Below are 24,682 nucleotides of genomic sequence, written 5' to 3' on the forward strand. Positions count from 1 at the left end.
AAAGGCACAAACCTGATGAGTCATATACCTGATGAGAGGTACACACATGATGAGAGGCACACATCTGACGAGAAGCACACAACTGATGAAAGGCACACACCTGATGAGAGGCCCATACCTGGCGAGAGGCACACACCTGATGACTCATACATCTGATGAGAGGCACACACCTGACTAGAGGCACACATCTGATGAGTCATACACCAGACGAGAGGCACACACCTGACGAGAGGCACACACCTGATGCGAGGCACACACCTGATGAGAGCCACATACCTGACAAGAGGCACATACCTGATGAGTCATATACCTGACGAAAGGCACACACCTGAGAAGAGGCACACACCTGACAAAAGGTACACACCTGATGAGTCATACAGCTGACGAGAGGCACATACCTGTTGAGAAGCACACAAAGGACGAGAGGTACATACCGGACAAGAGGCACATACCTGATGAGCAATACACCTGAGAGGCACACACCTGATGAGAGGCACACATCTGATGTGTCATACACCTGACATGAGGCACACACCTGATGAGTCATACACCTGATGAGAGGCACACACTTGACGAGAGGCACACACCTGATGTGTCATACACCAGATTAGAGGCACATACCTAATGAGTCAGACACCCGATGAGAGGGACACACCTGCTGAGAGGCACACACCTGACAAGAGGCACACACCTGACAAGATGCACATACCTGATGAGTCAAATGCCTGACAAGAGGCACACACCTGATGAAAGGCATGCATCTAACGAGAGGCACACAACTGATGAAAGCCACACAACTGACAAGATGCAAACACCCAACAAGAGGCACATACCTGATGAGTCATACACCTGACGAGAGGCACACACCTGACAAGAGGCACACACCTGACAAAAGGCACACACCTGACATGAGGCACATACCTGATGAGAGGCACACATCTGATGAAAGGCACACATCTGAAAAGAGGCACATACCTGATGAGAGGTACGCATCTGACGAAAGGCACACACCTGATGAGAGGCACAAACCTGACAAGAGGCACATACCTGATGAGTTATACGCCTGACGAGAGGCAAACACCTGATGAGAGGTGCACACCTGATGAGAAGTACATACCTGATGAGTCATACATCTGACGAGAGGCCCACACCTGATGAGAGGCACACACCTGACGAGGCACACACCTGCTGAATCATACACCTGAGAAGAGGCACATATCTGACGCGAAGCACACAACTGATGAAAGGCACACACCTGATGAGAGGCACATACCTGACGAGAGGCACACACCTGATGAGAGGCACACATCTGACGAGAGGCACATACCTGATGAGAGTTATATACCTAACGTGAGGCACACACCTGACGAGTGGCATGCATCTGACGAGAAGCCCACACCTGACGAGTGGCATGCATCGGATGAGAGGCACACAACTGATGAAAGCCACACACCTGACGAGAGGCACACACCTGATAAGAGGCACACACCTGAGAGAATGTGGCCAAACGGCTAAGGTGGTCGACTTCAGAGCTGGGGAACTGGGTTTGAGTCTTAGCAGGAAAACTCAAATTCTGTGATTCTGGGTAAATCACTTAATCTCCCCGTGTCTAACAAAAATGAATGTGTGTGTCCTTATATAACGTAACTGGTGCTCATGTAAGTGCTCTGATACCTCTGAGTCTAGATAGCGCTATATAAAACTCCCCCTCAATAAAGAAAGAACGAAAGAAATACCTGATGAGTCATACACCTGACGAGAGGCACACACCTGACAAGGGGCACACACCTGACGAGAGTCATACACCTGATGAGAGGCACACACCTGAGGAGAGGCAGGCATCTGACGAGAGGCACACAACTGATGAAAGCCACACACCTGACGAGAGGCACACATCTAACAAAAGGCACATACCTGATGAGTCATACACCTGACAAGAGGCACACACCTGACGAGAGGCACAGACCTGACAAGACGCACATACCTGATGAGAGGCACACACCTGATGAGAGGCGCACACCTGACGAGAGGCATACACCTGATGAGTCATACACCTGACGAGAGGCACACACCTAACGAGAGGCACACATCTGATGAGAGGCACACACCTAATGAGAGGCACACATCTGATGAGAAGCACACACCTGACGAGAGGCACACACCTGACAAGAGGCACACATCTGATGAGAAGCACACAACTGACAAAAGGCACACACCTGACGAGAGGCAAAAACCTGACGAGAGGAACACACCAGATGAGTCATACACCTGATGAGAGGCACACACCTGATGAGAGGCACACACCTGACAAGTGGCACACACTTGACAAGAGGCACATACCTGATGAGTCATACACCTGACAAGAGGCACACACCTGTTGAAAGGCATGTTTCTGACGAGAAGCGCACAACTGATGAAACACACACACCTGATGAGAGGCACACACCTGAGAAAGGCATATACCTGATGAGTCATACACCTGATGAGAGGCACACACCTGACGAGAGGCACACTCCTGATTAGAGGCACACACCTGACAAGAGGCACATACCTGACAAGAGGTACACATTTGATGAAAGGTACACACCTGATGAGAGGCACATACCTGAGAAGAGGCACATACCTGATGAGAGGCACACATCTGACGAAATCCACACACCTGATGAGAGGCACACACCTGATCAGAGCCACATACCTGATGAGTCATACATCTGACGAGAGGCCCATACCTGACAAGAGGTGCACACCTGACGAGGCACACACCTGATGAGTCCTACACCTGACAAGAGGCACACATCTGACGAGAAGCACACAACAGAAGAAAGGTACACACCTGATGAGAGGCACACACCTGTTGAGTCATACACCTGACGAGAGGCACACACCCGACAAGAGGCACATACCTGATGAGTGGTACACCTGACGAGAGGCACACACCAGATGAGAGGCACACTCCTGATGAGAGGCACACACCTGACAAGAGGCACAAACCTGACAAGAGGCACATACCTGATGAGAGGCACACATCTGATGAGAGGGACACTTCTGATGAAAAGCACACATCCGATGAAAGGCACATACCTGACGACAGGCACACACCTGACAGGAGGCAAACACCTGATGAGAGGCACACATCTGACAAAAGACACACACCTGACAAGAGGCACAGAGGCACATACCTGATGAGTCATACATCTGATGAGAGGCCCACACCTGATGAGGGGCACACACCTGATGAGGCACACACTGATGAATCATACACCTGACAAGAGGGACACATCTGATGAGAAGCACACAACTGAAGAAAGGCACACACCTGACGAGAGGCACACTCCTGATGAGAGGCACACACCTGACAAAAGGTACAAACCTGACGAGAGGCACATACCTGACAAAAGGCACAAACCTGATGAGTCACATACCTGATGAGAGGCACACATCTGATAAGAGGCACACATCTGATGAAAGGCACACAGCTGATGAGAGGCAAACACCTGACAAGAGGCAAATACCTTATGAGAGGGACACACCTCACGAGAGGCACAGACCTCATGAGAGGCACACATCTGACAAGAGGCAAACACCTGAAAAGAGGCACATACCTGATGAGAGGCACATACCTGATGAGAGGCACACATCTGATGAGGCACACATCTGATGAAAGGCACACACCTGATGAGAGGCATACACTTGAAAAAAGGCAAATATCTGATGAGAGGCACACAACTGACAAAAGACACACACCTGACACGAGGCACATACCTGATGAGTCATACACCTGATAAGAGGCATACACATGATGAGGGGTACATACCTGATGAGTCATATACCTGACGAGAGCCACACACCTGATGAGATGCACACACCTGATGAATCATACACCTGATAAGGGACACACACCTGATGAGAGGCACACACCTGATGAGTCATACACCTGACGAGAGGCACACACCTAACGAGAGGCACACATCTGATAAGAGGCACACACCTGATGAGGTGCATACCTGACAAGAGGCACATACCTGATAAGTCATACACCTGACAACAGGCACACATCTGATGAGAAACACACAACTGAAGAAAGGCACACACCTGACGAGAGGCACATACCTGAGAGGCACATACCTGATGAGAGGCACACACCTACTGAGTCATACACTTGACGAGAGGCACACACCTGACGAGAGGCACACACCTGATGAGAGGCACTCACCTGACATGAGGCTCATATCTGATGAGTCATACACCTGATGAGAGGCACACACCTGACAAAAGCCACACACCTGACAAGAGCAACACACCTGACGAGAGGCACACACCTGATAAGTCATACACCTGACAAGAGGCATATACCTGACAAGAGGCACACACCTGATGAGAGGCACACACCTGACAAGAGGCACATACCTGATGAGAGGCACACATCTGACAAAAGGCAAACACCTGACAATTGGCACACACCTGACAAGAGGCACATACCTGATGAGTCATACACCTGACGAGAGGCACACACCTGATGAGAGGCACATACCTGATGAGACATACATCTGATGAGAGGCACACACCTGAGAAGAGGCACACATCTGACGAGAGGCACATACATGATGAGTAATATACCTGAGAAGAGGCACACACCTGACAAGAGGCACACACCTAATGAGTCATTCACCTTACGAGAGGCACACACATGACGAGAGGCACATACCTGACAAAAGGCACAAACCTGATGAGTCATACCTGATGAGAGGCACACATCTGACGAGAAGCACACAACTGACAAAAGGCGCACACCTGATGAGAGGCACACACCTCACGAGTCGCACACATATGACAAGTCATACACTTGACGAGACGCACACACCTGACGAGAGGCACACACCTGACAAAAGGCACACACCTAATGAGTGATACACCTGACGAGAGGCACATACCTGATGAGAGGCACACAACTGATGAGAGGTACATACCTGAAAAGAGGCACATACCTGATGAGTCATACACCTGACGAGAGGCACACACCTGATGAGAAACACATATCTGATGAGAAGCACACAACTGACGAAAGGCACACACCTGACGAGAGGCACATACCTGATGAGAGGCACACACCTAATGAGTGATACACCTGACGAGAGGCACATACCTGATGAGAGGCACACAACTGATGAGAGGTACATACCTGAAAAGAGGCACATACCTGATGAGTCATACACCTGACGAGAGGCACACACCTGATGAGAAACACATATCTGATGAGAAGCACACAACTGACGAAAGGCACACACCTGACGAGAGGCACATACCTGACGAGAGGCACACACCTGATGTGTCATGTAACTGACGAGAGGCACACACCTGATGAGTCATACGCCAATCAAGAAGCACACACCTGATGAAAGGCAAGAAACTAACGAGAGGCACACAACTGATGAAAGCCACACACCTGACGAGAGGCACACACCCAACAAGAGGCACATACTTGATGAGTCATACACCTGACGAGAGGCACACGCCTGATCAGAGTCACACACCTGACAAGATGCACGTACCTGATGAGTCATATGCCTATCAAGAGGCACACACCTGATGAAAGGCAAGCATCTAACGAGAGGCACACAACTGATGAAAGCCACACACCTGACGAGAGGCACACACCCGACAAGAGGCACATACCTGATGAGTCATACACCTGACGAGAGGCACACACCTGATCAGAGTCACACACCAGACAAAAGGCACACACCTGACAAGAGGCACATACCTGATGAGAGGCACATATCTGATGAAAGGCACACACCTGACAAGAGGCACATACCTGATGAGTCATACACCTGGGGAGAGGCACACATCTGATGAGAGGCACACACCTGATGAGAGGCACATACCTGATGAGTCATACATCTGACGAGAGATCCACATATGACGAGAGGCACACACCTGACGAGGCACACACCTGATGAGTCTTACACCTGACGAGAGGCACCCATCTGACGAGAAGCACACAACCGATAAACGGCACACACCTGAAGAGAGGCACATACCTGACGAGAGGCACACACCTGTTGAGTCATACACCTGACGAGAGGGACACACCTGATGAGTCACACAGCTGACGAGAGGCACATACCTGATGAGAGTTGTATACCTGACGAGAGGCACACACCTGACGAGTGGCATGCATCTGATGAGAGGCCCACACCTGACGAGTGGCATGCATTTGACGAGAGGCACACAACTTACGAAAGCCTCACACCTGACGAGAGGCACACAGCTGACAAGAGGCACACAGCTGAGATAATGTGGCCAAACGGCTAGGAGGGTCGACCTAGGAGCTGGGGAACTGGGTTAGAGTCTCGGCAGGAACACTCAATATACTGTGATTCTGTTCAAATCACTTAATCTCCCCGTGCCTAACAAAAATGAATGTGTGTGTCCATATGTAACGCAACTGGTGCTCATGTAAGCGCACTGATAGCTCCGGGTCTAGTTAGCGCTATATGAAACTTCCCCCATATAAATAAATAAATAAATAAATACCTGATGAGTCATACACCTGACGAGAGGCACACACCTGACAAGGGGCACACACCTGATGAGAGGCACATACCTGACAAGAGGCACATACCTGATGAGAGTCATACACCTGACGAGAGGCACACACCTGAGGAGAGGCATGCATCTGATTAGAGGCACACAACTGACAAAAGCCACACACCTGACGAGAGGCACACATCTAACAAAAGGCACATACCTGATAAATCATACACCTGACAAGAGGCACACACTTGACGAGAGGCACACATCTGACAAGAGGCACACACCTGATAAGAGGCACATACCTGTCAAGAGGCACATACCTGATGAGTCATACACCTGAGGAGGGGCACACACCTGACAAGAGGCACACACCTGACAAAAAGCACACACCTGATGAGTCATACACCTGATGAGGCACATACCTGATGAGAGGCATGCACCTGACGAGAGGCAGATACCTGACAAGAGACACATACATGATGAGTCATATACCTGACGAGAGGCACGCACCTGATGAGAAGCACATATCTGATGAGAAGCACAAAACTGACAAAAGGCACAAACCTGACAAGAGGCACATACCTGATGAGTGGCACACACCTGACAAGAGGCACACACCTGACAAGAGGCACATACCTGATGAGTCATACACCTGACAAGAGGCACACACCTGATGACAGGCATGTATCTGACGAGAAGCACACAACTGATAAAAGCCATACACCTGATGAGAGGCACACACTTGACAAGAGGCACATACCTGACAAGGGGAAAATATCTGATGAGGCACACATTTGATGAAAGACACACACCTGATGAGAGGCACACACCTGACAAGAGGCAAATACCTTATGAGAGGCACACATCTGACAAAAGACACATCGGACAAGAGGCACATACCTGATGAGTCATACACCTGACAAGAGGCACACACCTGATGAGAGGCACACACCTGATGAGAGGCACATTCCTGATGAGAGTCACATACTTGATGAGTCATATACCTTACAAGAGCCACATACCTGATGAGAGGCACACACTTGACGAGGCACACACCTGATGAGTCATACACCTGACGAGAGGCACACACCTGATAAGAGGCACACGCCTGATGAGAGGCACACACCTGACATGAGGCTCATACCTGATGAGTCATACACCTGATGAGAGGCACACACCTGACAAAAGGTACACACCTGACAAAAGCCACACACCTGACGAGAGCAACACACCTGATGAGAGGCACCCACCTGATGAGTCATACACCTGACGAGAGGCACACACCTGACAAGAGGCACACACCTGACAAGAGGAACATACCTGACAAGAGGCATGCATCTGACAAGAGACACACAACTGACGAACGCCACACACCTGATGAGAGGCATACATCTGACAAGGAGCACATCCCTGATGAGCCATACAACTGACGAGAGGCACACACCTGACGAGAGGCACACACCTGACAAGAGACACACACCTGATGTGAGTCATACACCTGATGAGAGGCACACACCAGATGAGAGGCTGACACCTGACGAGAGGCACTCACCTGACGAGAGGTACACACACCTGACAAGAGACACAACTGACGAAAGGCACACACCAGACGAAAAGCATACATCTGATGAGAGAGACACACCTCACGAGAGGCATACACCTGATGAGAGGTATACACCTGGTGGCAAGAGGTTGGGTGTTGGAGCCGGCCTCGTGGCGTGGTCTTGTTCCCCCTCGCTAAGCCGCACGAGGTCCCATGCACCTCGGGGCTCCTCCATTTTGGATTATACGTCACTCCACGTGACCACCTGCGTGACCCTGCTCTACCCAGCCTCGGTCCCAGCGAGGCCCGACATCGAGGCGCCAACCCCTGGCCCGGGGGATACCACGTGAGCCCTTCCCACTCCCGGCAGAGGGCAGTATCGATGGGACCCCCAACCGTCCTTCCACACCTAGGTGCGATCGCCCCACAGCTCTCTGGGGCCTGGCGCCTCTCCTGCTGGGCGTCTGGCCGCGCCCTACCCGGCCTCTCCGCCCTCCTGGGCGCAAGGGTCCGGACATCAAAGGGCTCCAGACCTATATCTGGGGCGACCCGGCAACAAGACGACAGTTGTATCCCGGAGTCAAGAGCCCTGCTGATCGGATCGCGGCTGACCCTACGGAGAAAGACTCTTCCTGAAACCACCTTCTGAGCCCTGCTGACGACGTCGCGGCTCCATCGTGCTTACAAGACCTTCACGAACCTTTGGGGCCCTGCTGACGCTGTCGCGGCCCGACCTTGTTGAAACGTACCATCAGAGCCCAGCTGACCTCGTCGCGGCTCGACCGAAGTGGACCTACCACCGGAGCCCTGCTGACAGTGTCGCGGCTCGACCCTAGCGGAACTACCACCCGAGCCCTGCTGACGCCGTCGCGGCTCTCCACGTCTGAGCCGCTCTGAGACCAGCACCCAAGGTCTGGCGCAGAGCCTTCCCGTACCTTGCTGGTACTAAGACTTTCCCTCTTCCCTATCCCTCCAAGGACATTGAGACTCTTACTGGATCACTCGATCCCACTGTAAATATTGAACGTGCTCCTTTTTATATAAAGAATCAAGATAAGCAACTGATACGGAGTCCTGTGTGGTGGTGTTGCTGGGCCTAGTACGATCATAGGAGAAGGACCTCTCCTAGGAGGCTTCTCAGCGGCGCTCGGCTATAACTTTGCGGTAGGAAGGTGCCCCGGAGTAGTCCCCCCGACTCCCCGGTGGTCCTCCCTCCAACATTTGGTGGCAGCGGTGGGATCCGAGCCAGACGCAATCGTACAGGCAAGTAACGCACCCACTACCTAACCAGACGGAAAAAGAAAAAGGGAACCATGGACGGCCAAGAAGCAACCGTGGCCGCAACATTCCAGCTGGAGAAGCTGGAAGAATACACCCACAAAGAACTAAAACAATTCTGCAAGGACAAAGGGATCCCAACCACAGGATTGGGTACCAAGGAAGAAATGCAGAAAGCCCTGAAAGCCTGGGCAGAAGCCGAGGCCACTCCACCCCGCACCGTAGGGACCTCGGCCCGGGTCGAAAACCTGCCGACCACAACCCCAACAGATGGGGGGCGAGGCATCCCCGAAGCCAGCCTATCCCACGAAGAAATGCGAGAACGGGAGAGGGTCCGGACACACGAAATGGACCTCGCACGACTCCGGCTGGACGTGAGCTCCTACTGGCGGAGAAGAAAATAGCCTTGGAGCAACTACGGCTGCAAGAGGAAATCGAAGAAAAGAAACGGCATCGGGAACTCGAAGAGAGACGGCTAACCCTCGAGCACGAGAGGAGCCTCAAAGAACTCGAACTGAAATCAAAAACGGGGGAGACCAGCACCCCCGGGGCCCGGGACGCTCTGCCACTGACCGAGCCAAAGGTTCATATCCCCAAGGATGTCGTCAAAGAATACTACAAGAACGACGACATCCAGCAGTGGTTCCGAGCCTACGGGGTAGCCATGACCTCCCATCGGGTACCCCGGAAGGATTGGGGTGCCGGCCTATGGGGGAGGTTCCTCAGCGAGGGCCGTGATACCCTGCTGCAACTCCCCGACGCAGTGATGACCTCCTACGACCACATGAAAGAAGCCCTACTCACCCGCTACGGACTATCAGCCGAGATGTACCGGCAGCGCTTCCGGGACTGCAAGAAGCTCCCCGGTACCACATGGGTCGAGTACGTGGACTTCTTCCGCCGGGCCTTTGAAGGGTGGATAAAAGGGAGCAAGGTCACCTCGTACAATGAACTGTTCGACCTCATTGTCTGGGAGCACCTCGCCAACAACTGCTTTGTGGAACTAAGGCAACACCTCCTGGACAGTAAGCTGACCGAGCCCCGGAAGTTCGCCACCGAAGCAGACCGATGGGTCAACACCCGGGTCCCCTGGAACCCCGTGGGGGACTACCAACGGAGTACCACGGGACCTCCTCGCCAGCAGGGCGGAGGAGGGGGGTCCCACCGCAGCCGAGAATTCCCGGCCGGACCGCCCAGAAGCCCGCCACGAGGCCAAGCCGCCAACCACACGTCCCCGACCCTGGGCCGAAGGGGGACCCCCATCGCCCGGCCTGGACCCCGACCACCAGTGACCTGCTTCGGCTGCCAGCAGACCGGCCACTATGCGAGCGACCCGACCTGCCCCGTGAACCGACGGAACGGGACCGCTGGGCCCCCTCCCCGACAAATAGCCGCCGCAGCCCTGGGGGAAGGAGAGGACGGGGAGGGAAACCGCGACGACGGATCCCCCGAGTGGGAACCAGCTGCCATGTCGCTCGTATGCCTGGGCTCCCGAGAAATGGTGCCCCGAGCGGCCATCCCAAGCAACACCCAGAAGTACCAGCAGTGGATCACCATCAATGGACGACGGGCCGAAGCCCTCCGGGACACTGGGGCCAGCGTGACCGCTGTCCGCTGCCACCTAGTAACCCCCGAACAAATCCTGCCACATGTCCTATGCCCTGTCCGGACCGCGGACAACACCGAAAGCATGTGCCGGATGGCCAGGATCCCCTTCGAGTGGGGAGGAGTGTCCGGCACCCTAAAAGTAACTGTCCGCGACTATGCCCCCGTGGACTGCCTCCTGGGGAATGACCTAGAGAGCTCCCCCTGGGCCCAGGTGGAGCGCCGAGAGCATCTGGGGATGCTAGGGCTGCCCGAGTGGGCCTGCGCCACCACCCGGTCCATGACCGCCCAACCAGCCGCTGCCGCGGCCACCGACAAGCCTACGGGCCCAGAACTATCACCCTCCTCTGGCACGGAGGAACCCGACGATGAGGCCGGGCCATCCGAACTTTCTCCCGACGAGGCCGCCTCCCTCAGCGAGATCCCCGAGCTGGCCCAGTGGCGCCACGATGGGGGCCCCACCCGCGAACAATTCCAGCACGAACAGAAGGCCTGCCCGTCCCTCGAGGGGGCCCGACAGCAAGTGGCCACCCAGGCCTCGGGGGACCCCACGGGAACCCACTGGGTCTATTGGGACAATGACTTACTATATAGCGAGCAGAAGGTCGCCGAGCTGGGAGCCGGCCGGGTGTTGGTGGTTCCCCTCCGGTTCCGGGAGTTCCTCCTGAACCTGGCGCATGACGTGCCCCTCGCCGGACACCTCGGGCGGGACAAGACTTACAGCCGCCTAGTGACCCATTTCTATTGGCCCCGAATGCGGAGAGACGTGGACCACCACTGCCGGTCCTGCCAGACCTACCAGGCTAGCGGAAAGACTGGGGGTCGAGTTAAAGCCCCCCTCCAACCATTTCCAGCCGTCCACACCCCGTTCGAACGAGTGGGGATCGACATCGTGGGGCCCCTCGACCCCCGAACCGCCCTGGGACACCGCTTCATCCTGGTACTGGTCGACCACGCCACCCGATACCCCGAGGCCATCCCACTCCGCACTGTGACAGCTCCAGTGGTGGGCCGGGTCCTGATGGGCATCTTCTCCAGGGTGGGGTTCCCCCGAGAAGTGGTGAGCGACAGGGGTACGAACTTTATTTCAAAGTACATGAGATCCCTCTGGCAACAATGTGGGGTCACCTACAGATTCACCACCCCTTACCACCCCCAGGGGAACAGACTGGTCGAGTGGTTCAACAGAACACTAAAAGGGATGATCAAGGGCCTGGAAGAGCCCCTGAGGAGGAGGTGGGATGTCCTGCTGCCCTGCCTCCTGTTCGTCTATCGAGAGGTGCCACAGAAATCCCTTGGCTTCAGCCCCTTCGAACTATTGTATGTGCACCCCGTCCGAGGGCCCCTCAGCCTGGTCAAGGAGGGCTGGGAGGCGAACGTCCAAGATGCCCCCCCCGACGTCTACCGGTACCTCCTGACCCTGCGGAACCAGACTCAGAAGTTCCGGGCCCTGGCAGAAGCCAACCTCGAAGCCAGCCAAGAAGACATGAAGCGCTGGTATGACGCAAATGCCTCAACCATCGAGTTCGAGCCGGGCCAGCAAGTCTGGGTCATGTCCCCCGTGGACCCCTGCGCCCTGCAGGACAAGTGGACCGGGCCCTTCAAGGTGGTTGTGAGGAAGAGCCCCGTCACCTACCTGGTCGACATGGAGTCCCCGAGGAACCCCCTCCGGGTCCTACACGCCAACCGGCTCAAGCCCCACTTTGCCCGGACTGAACTAAGCCTGCTGCTGGCTACTGACGATGGGGGCGAAAGCGACTCCGAGCCCCTACCAGACCTCCTGGGGTCCTCGGGCCAAGACGGCTCCTTGGAGGGCGTCCACCTCTCCGCCACGCTGACCCCAGAACAGCGCCAGGACTGCCGGAGGCTGCTGCAACCCTTCGCTGCCCTCTTCTCTCTCACACCCGGGGTGACCCCCTGGTGCGTCCACGACGTGGATACCGGGGACAGCCCCCCTGTGCGACACCGCGCCTACAGAGTACCTGACCGAGTTCGAGCCTGCATACAGACCGAGGTCGCCAAGATGCTCGCCCTCGGAGTCATCGAGCCCTCCGACAGCCCGTGGGCCAGCCCGATGGTCTTGGTGCCGAAGGCCGCCGCCCCCGGCACTTCTCCGGAACTCAGATTTTGTGTAGACTACCGGGGCCTGAACGCAGTCACCAAGACCGATGCCCACCCCCTGCCACGGGCAGACGAACTGATCGATCGCTTAGGGGCCGCCCGCTACCTAAGCACCTTTGATCTCACCGCTGGGTACTGGCAGATCAAGCTCACTCCCGGCGCCCACGAACGATCTGCCTTTTCCACCCCCGATGGGCACTACCACTTTCGGGTGATGCTCTTCGGTATGAAGAACACCCCAGCGACCTTTCAGCGGCTGGTAAACAAGGTCCTGGCCGGGCTAGAAGCCTTCAGCGCGGCCTACCTCGACGACATCGCCGTCTTCAGCGACCATTGGGCCGCGCACCTAGGACACCTCGGAGAAGTCCTGGCCGCTCTCCAAAGGGCCGGGCTCACAATTAAGGCCAGCAAGTGCCAGATCGGTCAAGGATCTGCGACCTATCTGGGCCACCAGGTGGGGAGTGGCCAGGTAGCGCCCCTCCACTTAAAGGTCGATGCCATCCAGGCGTGGGAGCCCCCCGCAACCCAAACCGCTGTCCGGGCCTTCTTAGGCCTCACAGGCTACTACCGGCGATTTATTAAAGATTATGGCAGCATTGTGGGCCCCCTTACGGAGCTCACTTCCAAGAAACAGCCCAAGGTGGTGCACTGGACGCCCCGCTGCCAGACCGCTTTTGAAGCCCTCAAGGCGGCCATGTGTGCTGCCCCGGTGCTACAGGCCCCTGACTACAGCAAGGAATTTGTGGTGCAGACCGACGCATCAGAGTACGGGGTCGGGGCGGTCCTCTCCCAGGTGGACGCCGAGGGCCTCGACCGACCTATGGCCTTTATCAGCCGCCGACTGCTGCCACGAGAACAGAGGTGGAGCACCATCGAGCGGGAGGCCTTCGCGGTGGTATGGGCTCTGTTAGACGGACCGGGAGGGTCGGCCGAGGACAAGGGGAGAGGTCTCCGGGGAGAGCCGTCTCCAGCGATCGTACAGACGAGTAACTTCCCCCCACAGATATACACCACACAAGGATAGGATTTAGCGTTCTTTATAAGCGATTTCTTAAGGTACGATGGAATGGTACAAGGAGGTCTGGACTCAGGGGTCCCCTCGATTTTAGTCTCTTGGTTTGGGAAAGGGGGTAGCGGGACAGTCTGGTTACCAATCTGGTAGCTGAGATGGTGTGATGGATAGCTCACAATCCTCGAGCTCGATGTTCTAGTTTTGGACGGGCCGCGGCAGCGCCAGCAGGTCCCGGTGAAGGTGGTCGTTACACGGTCCGCGGCAGCGCCAGCAGGTCCCGATGAAGGTGGTCGTTACAACGGTCCGCGGCAGCGCCAGCAGGTCCCGACGAGGTTGGAGGATGCAGAAGGCCGCGGAAGCGCCAGCAGGCAGGACGATAGTTCACAAGGCAGGGCTACGGCAGCGCCGGTAGTCCGTCAAGGCTGAGTTCTTCTCGGTGTCTCTCGACTCCAGGATACAACTGCCTCCCTGCTCTGGAGCTGCCCTAGTTATAGGTCTGGCGCCCTTTGATGTCCGGACCCTCGCACTTGGAGGTTGGAAGGTCCGGGATGAGGGAGTCCAGACACCCAGCAGGGGGTGGAGCCAGCGCCCGGGGGAGCTGGAGGGCGATCGGCACCTGGCGGGGGAGAGCCATCGACACTTCTTTCTCCCATTGACCTGCCAAGTGGTCCGTTCACCTCCTGGGTGGATGGTGGTGCCGGGATGTCGGGGCCTGGCCAGGCCCAGGGTTAGGGTCGAGCTGAGGCCACGCGGCCTCGTGGTGCAGTGTCCAAGATGGCGGCTGGTCCGGCCGGGGGAGCCGGTAGTGGTTCGGCCCCATGATACATGGATGTCCGGGGGCAGGAGTTCCGTCGGGAGACTGGGTGCGGGTTGTTCTTGTGGGTAACACCTGGAGGGCCGGGGCTTGGGCCCTGTCATGCGGGGAGGGAGCAAGCCCTTCATGTGGCCTGTCCAACATGCGTCCCCCCCAGCTGAAGGCGGGGAGAGTCACCCATCCTCTTGGGGACTCTCCTCGTCGAGGCGGAAAAAGCGTGACAGGCCATCTGCGTTGGCGTGGTCTTGGCCCGGTCGATGTTCCACAGTGAAGTCCATCCCCTGCAGGGAGATGGACCAGCGCAATAGTTTGGGGTTTTCCCCCCGCATCTGCATTAGCCACTGCAGGGGTCGATGATCTGTTTGCACCCGGAAGTGGGTACCGAAGAGATAGGGCCGGAGCTTTTTGAGGGCCCACACCACTGCGAAGGCCTCCCTCTCGATTGTGCTCCAGCGCTGTTCTCGGGCCAGGAGGCGTCTGCTGATGAAGGCCACCGGCTGGTCAAGACCCTCGGGGTTCAGCTGGGAGAGAACCGCCCCGATGCCGTGGTCGGAGGCGTCCGTTTGCACAATGAATTCCCGACTGTAATCGGGGGCCTGGAGCACAGGGGCAGTGCACAGGGCGGCTTTCAGCTTCTCGAAGGCCGCTTGACAGTCGGGGGTCCAGTTAATCTTCTTCGGGTGGTTTTTGGACGTGAGACCCGTGAGGGGCCCCACAATGCTGCCATAGTCCCTCACGAACCGCCGGTAATAGCCGGTGAGCCCCAAGAAGGCTCGGACCTCGGTCTGCGTGACTGGGGGCTGCCAGGACTGGATGGCAGCGATTTTGAGTTGCAGAGGGGCCACCAGACCGCTTCCCACCTGGTGTCCGAGGTAGGTCACGGATCCCTGACCAATTTGGCACTTGCCGGCCTTGATTGTGAGGCCGGCCCGCTGGAGGGCCTGCAGGACCTCTCGGAGGTGGTGGAGGTGGTCGGACCAGTGGCGGCTGTACACAGCGATATCGTCCAGGTAGGCGGTGCTGAACTCCTCGAGCACCGCCAAGACCTGGTTCACTAGTCGCTGAAAAGTAGCTGGGGCATTCTTCATGCCGAAGGGCATGACCTTGAAGTGGTAGTGGCCATCGGGGGTAGAAAAGGCGGACCGTTCTTGGGCCCGGGGTGTGAGACCGATCTGCCAGTAGCCCGCTGTCAGATCGAAGATGCTGAGGTAGCGGGCAGCCCCCATGCGGTCGATCAATTCATCCGCTCGGGGGATGGGATGAGCGTCGGTCCTGGTGACAGCATTCAAGCCCCGATAGTCGACGCAGAATCGGAGTTCAGGAGTGGTGCCGGGGGCAGCAGCTTTGGGGACCAGCACGACCGGGCTGGCCCAGGGGCTGTCCGAGGGCTCGATGACCCCGAGCGTGAGCATCTTGGATACTTCCTCTTGGATGCAGGCCCGCACCCGATCTGGTACGCGGTAGGCCCGGTGTCTGATAGGGGGACTGTCCCCAGTGTCTACGTCGTGCAAGCACCAGGGGGTGACCCCTGGGGTGAGGGAAAACAAAGTAGCAAACTGCAGCAGGAGGTCCCGGCAGCCTTGGCGCTGCTCTGGGGTGAGGGCCTCGGAGAGCCGGACCCCGTCCACGGAACCATCTTTCTTCTGAGTCTTCAGGAGATCAGGGAGAGGCTCGGAGTCTTCTTCCGCCCCACTGTCTGTAGCCATCAGAAGGCTGAGTTCCGAGCGCACAAAGTGGGGTTTGAGTCTGTTGGTGTGGAGGACCCGGAGGGGGTTCCGGGGAGACTCCATATCGATGAGATAGGTGACTGGGCTCTTGCGTTCGACCACTTTGAAGGGCCCCGTCCACTTGTCCTGCAAGGCACATGGTTCGGTGGGGGACATCACCCACACTTGCTGACCAGGTTCGAATTCGACGGAGGAGGCATTTTGATCGTACCATTTTTTCATGTCCTCCTGACTGGCCTCAAGATTCGCTTTTGCCATTTCCCTGAATCGCCGGGTCTGATTGCGTAGTGTCAGGAGGTACTTGAAGACGTCTGGAGGGGTCTTTAGGGGGGCCATCTCCCAACCTTCTTTGACTAGGCTGAGGGGCCCTCGCACAGGGTGCCCGTACAAGAGTTCGAAAGGGCTAAAACCGAGGGACTTCTGGGGAACTTCTCGATAGGCGAAGAGGAGGCACGGAAGTAGTACATCCCACTGGCGACGGAGGGGCTCTTCCAATCCCCCAATCATTCCCTTGAGCGTGCGGTTGAATCGCTCAACTAGTCCGTTTCCTTGAGGATGATAGGGGGTCGTGAATCGGTAGGTGACCCCGCACTGTTGCCAGAGGGACTTCATATATTTCGAAATAAAGTTTGTGCCTCGGTCGCTGACGACTTCTCGGGGGAAGCCCACCCGGGAGAAGATCCCCATTAAGGCCCGGCCGACCACCGGAGCTGTTACAGTTCGCAGGGGCACAGCCTCGGGGTAGCGGGTGGCGTGGTCCACCAGTACCAGGATGAACCGATGTCCTTGTGCTGTGCGGGGGTCCAGGGGCCCCACAATGTCTATTCCCACCCTCTCGAACGGGGTGGTGACAACTGGGAAGGGTTGCAGAGGTGCTTTGAGTTTGCGGCCGCTCTTCCCGCTGGCCTGGCACGTGGGGCAGGACCGGCAGTGGTTGAGGACGTCGTTTCGCATCTTCGGCCAGAAAAAGTGGGTCACCAGGCGACTGTAGGTTTTGTCCTGGCCCAGGTGTCCAGCCAGAGGGACATCGTGGGCCAAATTTAACAGGAAGTCTCTGAAACGGAGGGGCACCACCAGCACTCGACTGGCCCCTAACTCCGCGATTCTCTGCTCACTGTATAACAGGTCGTTATCCCAATAGACCCAATGGGCTCCGGTGGTGTCCCCTGCGCTCTGGGCGATGGCTTGCTGGCGGAGTCCCTCGAGGGAGGGACAGGTCTTCTGCTCTTGACGGAACTGTTCCTGGGTGGGCCCCCCTTCTTGACGCCACTGAGCCAGGTCGGGAAGGTCCTGGGGCTGGGCGACCCCTTCGGGGTTTTGCTCTGGGGGGTCGGTATAGTCGGTGTCCTCTACTGGAGCGATCGGGGGAGGAGGTGCAGGCCACTCTGGTTCTTCTGGTCGGGGGATGGCACGGGCGGCCATGGACCGGGTGGTTACGCACGGCCAGTCCGGGAGGCCCAGCATCCCCAGGTGCTCTCTTCTTTCGACGGCGGCCCACGGGGAACTCTCAAGATCATTCCCCAGGAGACAGTCCACGGGGGCATCATCCCGGACCGTCACCTTCAACATGCCGGAGACCCCTCCCCATTCGAAGGGGACGCAGGCCATCCGACATAGACTCTCCGAATTGTCGGCTGAGCGGACGGGGCAGAGAATGTTCGGCAGGATCTGCTCTGGCTTTACCAGGTGACAGCGGACGGCCGTCACACTGGCCCCTGTGTCACGTAGGGCTTCGGCCCGGCGCCCATTAATGTTCACCCACTGGCTATATTTTCTGGTGTTGGCGGGTAGAGGGGCCCGCGGGACCATGTCTTTTCCCCCTAGGCACGCTAGAACCATGGCGGCCGGTTCCCACTCTTGTTGTGCCTGCTCGTATTCTTCTTGTTCTTCGGAGATTTGTTCTCCCCCCAGGGCGGCGGCAGCTACCTGACGGGGTTTTGGAGTTTGGTTCTGTGGACAGTTCGGGTCATTGGCGTAGTGGCCGACTCGCTGGCATCGGTGACACGTGACGTTGGCTCGGAACCCCGGGCGCATCGGGGGGTTCCCCCGGCTGGCCGGGGGCGGGGTGCTGGCAGCGTGAGCGGCCGGGACGGTGTCTATCCCTCGCCCCTGGCCTCCTCCTCGGGGACGGTGCTGACCTTGGTTGTTCCGGTTCTGCTCGTGTGGCCCTCTCCGGCCCACTCGGGTGCTTTCCCACCGGTCAGCTTCGGCGGCGAGTTGCCGTGGGTCAGTCAATTTACTGTCGAGGAGGTGCTGCCTGAGCTCGACGAAGCAGTTGTTAGAGAGGTGCTCCCACACCATGAGATTAAAAAGTTGCTTGTAGGTCGTTACGTGGCTCCCCTTGATCCAACCCTCGAAGGCTCGGCTGAAATAGTTGACATATTCCACCGAAGTTGTACCCGGGATCCGGGTGCAGTCCCGAAACCTCTGGCGGTACATTTCGGGTGTGAGCCCATATCGGGTGAGGAGGGCAGCCTTCATGTGGTCATAGGATGACATCTGATGGTCTGGGAGCTGTAGCAGGGCATCGTGGCCTTCGTTGACGAACCTCCCCCATAGGCCGGCTCCCCAGTCACTTCGATCGATCCGGTGGGAGGTCATGGCGATCTCGTAGGCCTTGAACCATTGTTGTATGTCGTCCTCTCGGACATACTCTCGGACGACATCCTTGGGGATGTGGACTTTCTTGTCTGTCGCTCCCGGGGTGCGCGGTCGCTCGGGCACCTCCGGTTCTTTGTTCTGCTTCCGTAGTTCTATTTCTGCCAGTTTGCGCTCGTGTTCGTATGCTAATCTTTTTTCTTCGAGCTCTCTTTGCCTCTGTTTTTCTTCCCGTTCTTCTCGGAGCCGCAGATGTTCTAGGTTCAGTTTTTGCTCGGCTAATTTTAGTTCACCGTCCATTTTGAGCCGTGCCATTTCTAACTCATGTAGTCTGTTTTTTTCTCTTTCTTGGATCTCTTCCTGCGAGAGGCCCGTTCCTCGCTCCTCGGGAGCCGTGGCGTTCCTCTCTGATGCTGCACCGTTTCGGTCTGGGGATCTGGCGACCCCGGTTTCTGCCCACGACTCAATGGCGTGCTTAAAATCGTCTTTGGTACTCAGGCCGGTGGTAGCAATGCCTAGTTCCATGCAGAATTGTTTCAATTCACGATGGCTGTACTCTTCCAATTTATCCATCTGGAATTGTTCGGTGGATCCGCTCTCTTTGGTTGACATTGTGGTTTTGTCGTGGGGTGAGCTACTCTCTGTACGATTACGCGTTGATTCGGATCGCGCCGCTGGCCACCAATGTTAGACGGACCGGGAGGGTCGGCCGAGGACAAGGGGAGAGGTCTCCGGGGAGAGCCGTCTCCAGCGATCGTACAGACGAGTAACTTCCCCCCCACAGATATACACCACACAAGGATAGGATTTAGCGTTCTTTATAAGCGATTTCTTAAGGTACGATGGAATGGTACAAGGAGGTCTGGACTCAGGGGTCCCCTCGATTTTAGTCTCTTGGTTTGGGAAAGGGGGTAGCGGGACAGTCAGGTTACCAATCTGGTAGCTGAGATGGTGTGATGGATAGCTCACAATCCTCGAGCTCGATGTTCTAGCTTTGGACGTGCCGCGGCAGCGCCAGCAGGTCCCGGTGAAGGTGGTCGTTACACGGTCCGCGGCAGCGCCAGCAGGTCCCGATGAAGGTGGTCGTTACAACGGTCCGCGGCAGCGCCAGCAGGCCCCGACGAGGATGGAGGATGCAGAAGGCCGCGGCAGCGCCAGCAGGCAGGACGATAGTTCACAAGGCAGGGCTACGGCAGCGCCGGTAGTCCGTCAAGGCTGAGTTCTTCTCGGTGTCTCTCGACTCCAGGATACAACTGCCTCCCTGCTCTGGAGCTGCCCTAGTTATAGGTCTGGCGCCCTTTGATGTCCGGACCCTCGCACTTGGAGGTCGGAAGGTCCGGGATGAGGGAGTCCAGACACCCAGCAGGGGGGTGGAGCCAGCGCCCGGGGGAGCTGGAGGGCGATCGGCACCTGGCGGGGGAGAGCCATCGACACTTCTTTCTCCCATTGACCTGCCAAGTGGTCCGTTCACCTCCTGGGTGGATGGTGGTGCCGGGATGTCGGGGCCTGGCCAGGCCCAGGGTTAGGGTCGAGCTGAGGCCACGCGGCCTCGTGGTGCAGTGTCCAAGATGGCGGCTGGTCCGGCCGGGGGAGCCGGTAGTGGTTCGGCCCCATGATACATGGATGTCCGGGGGCAGGAGTTCCGTCGGGAGACGGGGTGCGGGTTGTTCTTGTGGGTAACACCTGGAGGGCCGGGGCTGGGGCCCTGTCATGCGGGGAGGGAGCAAGCCCTTCATGTGGCCTGTCCAACAGGCTCTCAAGAAGCTCCGGCCCTACCTTTTCGGCACCCACTTCAGGGTCCAGACTGACCACCGGCCCTTGCGGTGGCTCATGCAAATGCGGGGCGAGAACCCCAAGTTGTTGCGATGGTCCATCTCGCTGCAAGGGATGGACTTCACCGTGGAACACCGGCCCGGCAACGACCACGCCAATGCTGACAGCCTGTCCAGATTCTTCCGCCTCGGCGAGGAGAACCCCAAGGAGATGGGTGACTCTCCCTGCCTTCAGCTGGGGGGGACGCGTGTTGGAGCCGGCCTCGTGGCGTGGTCTTGTTCCCCCTCGCTAAGCCGCACGAGGTCCCATGCACCTCGGGGCTCCTCCATTTTGGATTATACGTCACTCCACGTGACCACCTGCGTGACCCTGCTCTACCCGGCCTCGGTCCCAGCGAGGCCCGACATCGAGGCGCCAACCCCTGGCCCGGGGGATACCACGTGAGCCCTTCCCACTCCCGGCGGAGGGCAGTATCGATGGGACCCCCAACCGTCCTTCCACACCTAGGTGCGATCACCCCACAGCTCTCTGGGGCCTGGCGCCTCTCCTGCTGGGCGTCTGGCCTCCTGGGCGCAAGGGTCCGGACATCAAAGGGCTCCAGACCTATATCTGGGGCGACCCGGCAACAAGACGACAGTTGTATCCCGGAGTCAAGAGCCCTGCTGATCGGATCGCGGCTGACCCTACGGAGAAAGACTCTTCCTGAAACCACCTTCTGAGCCCTGCTGACGACGTTGCGGCTCCATCGTGCTTACAAGACCTTCACGAACCTTTGGGGCCCTGCTGACGCTGTCGCGGCCCGACCTTGTTGAAACGTACCATCAGAGCCCAGCTGGCCTCGTCGCGGCTCGACCGAAGCGGACCTACCACCGGAGCCCTGCTGACTGTGTCGCGGTTCGACCCTAGCGGAACTACCACCCGAGCCCTGCTGACGCCGTCGCGGCTCTCCACGTCCGAGCCGCTCTGAGACCAGCACCCAAGGTCTGGCGCAGAGCCTTCCCGTACCTTGCTGGTACTAAGACTGTCCCGCTACCCTATCCCTCCAAGGACATTGAGACTCTTACTGGATCACTCGATCCCACTGTAAATATTGAACGTGCTCCTTTTTATTTAAAGAATCAAGATAAGCAACTGATACGGAGTCCTGTGTGGTGGTGTTGCTGGGCCTAGTACGATCATAGGAGAAGGACCTCTACTAGGAGGCTTCTCAGCGGCGCTCGGCTATAACTTTGCGGTAGGAAGGTGCCCCGGAGTAGTCCCCCCGACTCCCCGGTGGTCCTCCCTCCAACATTGGGTACCTGCAGTCTTTATCATAGATCATCACACCACTCGAGTCATACACCGGACATGAGGCACACACCTGATGGCAGGCATGTATCTGATGAGAAGCACACAACTGATGAAAGCCACACACCTGATGAGAGGCACACACCTGACAAGCGGCACATACCTGATGGCAGGCATGTATCTGTTGAGAAGCACACAACTGATGAAAGCCACACACCTGACGAGAGGCACACGCCTGACGAGAGGCACACTTCTGATGAGAGGCACACACCTGACAAGAGGCAAATACCTTATGAGAGGCACACATCGGACAAAAGACACACACCTGAAAAGAGGAACATACCTGATGAGTCATACACCTGAAGAGAGGCACACACCTGATGAGAGGCACATACCTGATGAATCATACATCTGACGAGAGGCCAACACCTGACGAGAGGCACACACCTGATGAGAGTAACATACTTGAGGAGTCATATACCTGACGAAAGCCACACACCTGATGAGAGGCACACACCTGACGAGGCACACACCTGATGAGTCATACACTTAATGAGAGACACACAAATGACGAGAGGCACACACCTGACAAGAGGCACTTACCTGACGAGAGGCACATACCTTACGAGAGGCACACACCTATTGAGTCATACACCTGATGAGAGGCACACACCTGACGAGAGGCACACACCTGATGAAAAGCACACACCTGACATGAGTCTCATACCTGATGAGTCATACACCTGACGAGAGGCACACACCTGACAAAAGGCACACACCTGACAAAAGCCACACACCTGACTAGAGCACCACACCTGATGAGAGGCACACACCTGATGAGTCATACACCTGATGAGAGGCACACACCTGACAAGAGGCACACAGCTGACAAGAGGCACACACCTGACAAGAGGCACATACATGACGAGAGTCACACAACTGACGAAAGCCACACACCTGACGAGAAGCACACACCTGACAAGAGGCACATACCTGATGAGTCATGCACCTGACGAGAGGCACACACCAGATGAGAGGCTGACACCTGTCGAGAGGCATACACCTGACGAGAGGTACACACCTGACGAGAGGCACACACCTGATGAGAGGCACACACCTGATAAGAGGCAAACACTTGATAAGAGGCACACACACCTGACAAGAAGCACACACCTGACAAGAGGCACATACCTGACAAGAGGCACACACCTGACGAGAGGCACATACCTGACGAGAGTCATGCATCTGATGAGGCACTCATCTGACGAGAGGCACACAACTGATGAAAGGCACACATCTGACGAAAAGCATACACCTGATGAGAGGGACACATGTGATGAGAGGGACACACCTGACGAGAGGCACAGACCTCACGAGAGGCATACACCTGATGAGAGGTATACACCTGATGGCAAGAGGTTGGGTACCTGCAGTCTTTATCATGGATCATCACACCACTCGACCTGCCATTTCCTCCACTCAAGACATCACTAGTGCAGTATCCAAATCCCACTTCTCTGCAAATAGTCTTGGGCTGTGTGTGATCAACAAGTTTCTGCAAAGGTCACCTCCTCTTATCGCACCTGTACTGGGAAGGTCACCTCTGCTTTGAATTCACAAACTTGCCAAAACAACAAATAGTAATTTCATCTCCTTCCTTAAACCCCTCATTTTCAACACACCTGACTTCCTTATCATTTGTTACCACTGGGCTGTCCCATGACATTTCAAAATGTCATCTTCTAACCCCAGGACCTGAGCAGGGTCCCCCGGCAGCAGTGTTAGTCCTGTACCCCTGACTTGGTGCGTAAACAGGACAGTGCTGCACAGATCTCTACTCTCATTAGTGAACCAGCAGCAGTGACGCTCCCTTGTATTATGTAATTGCATATACTACATTTATTGACAAGATGCTTGTGCAGTCAATGAAAGAAAAGACCAACACGTACAACCAGAACACTTAGGTCAATAAAATCCAAAGAGAAGTGCCGGGAACCCACACATAACCCTTAGAGCCGTTTCTTTCTGCATGGCAGTGGGACAGAGCAGCCTCACCTTCTCTGCTATGACCAGTAAGTGCGCCGGGAGACCATCTGACTCTGAGCTGTTGGACCCACTGGTGCTGTGAAGAGAAAGTGATAGAGGTTAGACCTCTCAGTGCTACTTCGTCCAATGAGATCTACACCAGGGGTGTATTAACGAGATCTGCACCAAGGGTGTATTAACGAGATCTGCACCAAGGGTGTATTAGTGAGATGTGCACCCGGGGTGTATTAATCAGACCTGCACCAGGGGTGTATTAATCAGATCTGCACCAGGGCTGTATTAATGAGATGTGCAACAGGGCTTTATTAATGAGATGTGTACCAGGGCTGTATTAATGAAAT

At 56.4% G+C, this 24,682-nt stretch overlaps 1 protein-coding gene across 5 annotated transcripts in view; it reads right to left on the bottom strand.

Annotated features, from left to right (window-relative positions):
- The window catches only part of AGBL2 (AGBL carboxypeptidase 2), a 1,238,365-nt gene that overhangs the window by 617,154 nt on the left and 596,529 nt on the right, over nucleotides 1-24,682 (bottom strand). For all 5 annotated transcript variants that reach the window (XR_014979319.1, XR_014979321.1, XR_014979320.1 and 2 more), the window contains exon 12: nucleotides 24,351-24,417. Coding sequence is in view for 2 of the 5 variants with exons in the window: in XM_085646520.1 (XP_085502646.1) it covers nucleotides 24,351-24,417 (67 nt within the window). In the remaining 3 variants the exon portion in view is untranslated. The remainder of the gene's footprint in view (nucleotides 1-24,350; nucleotides 24,418-24,682) is intronic.

This window comes from Triturus cristatus, chromosome 3_1 (genome assembly GCF_964204655.1).
Source record: "Triturus cristatus chromosome 3_1, aTriCri1.1, whole genome shotgun sequence".
In the NCBI taxonomy this organism is placed as follows: domain Eukaryota; kingdom Metazoa; phylum Chordata; class Amphibia; order Caudata; family Salamandridae; genus Triturus; species Triturus cristatus.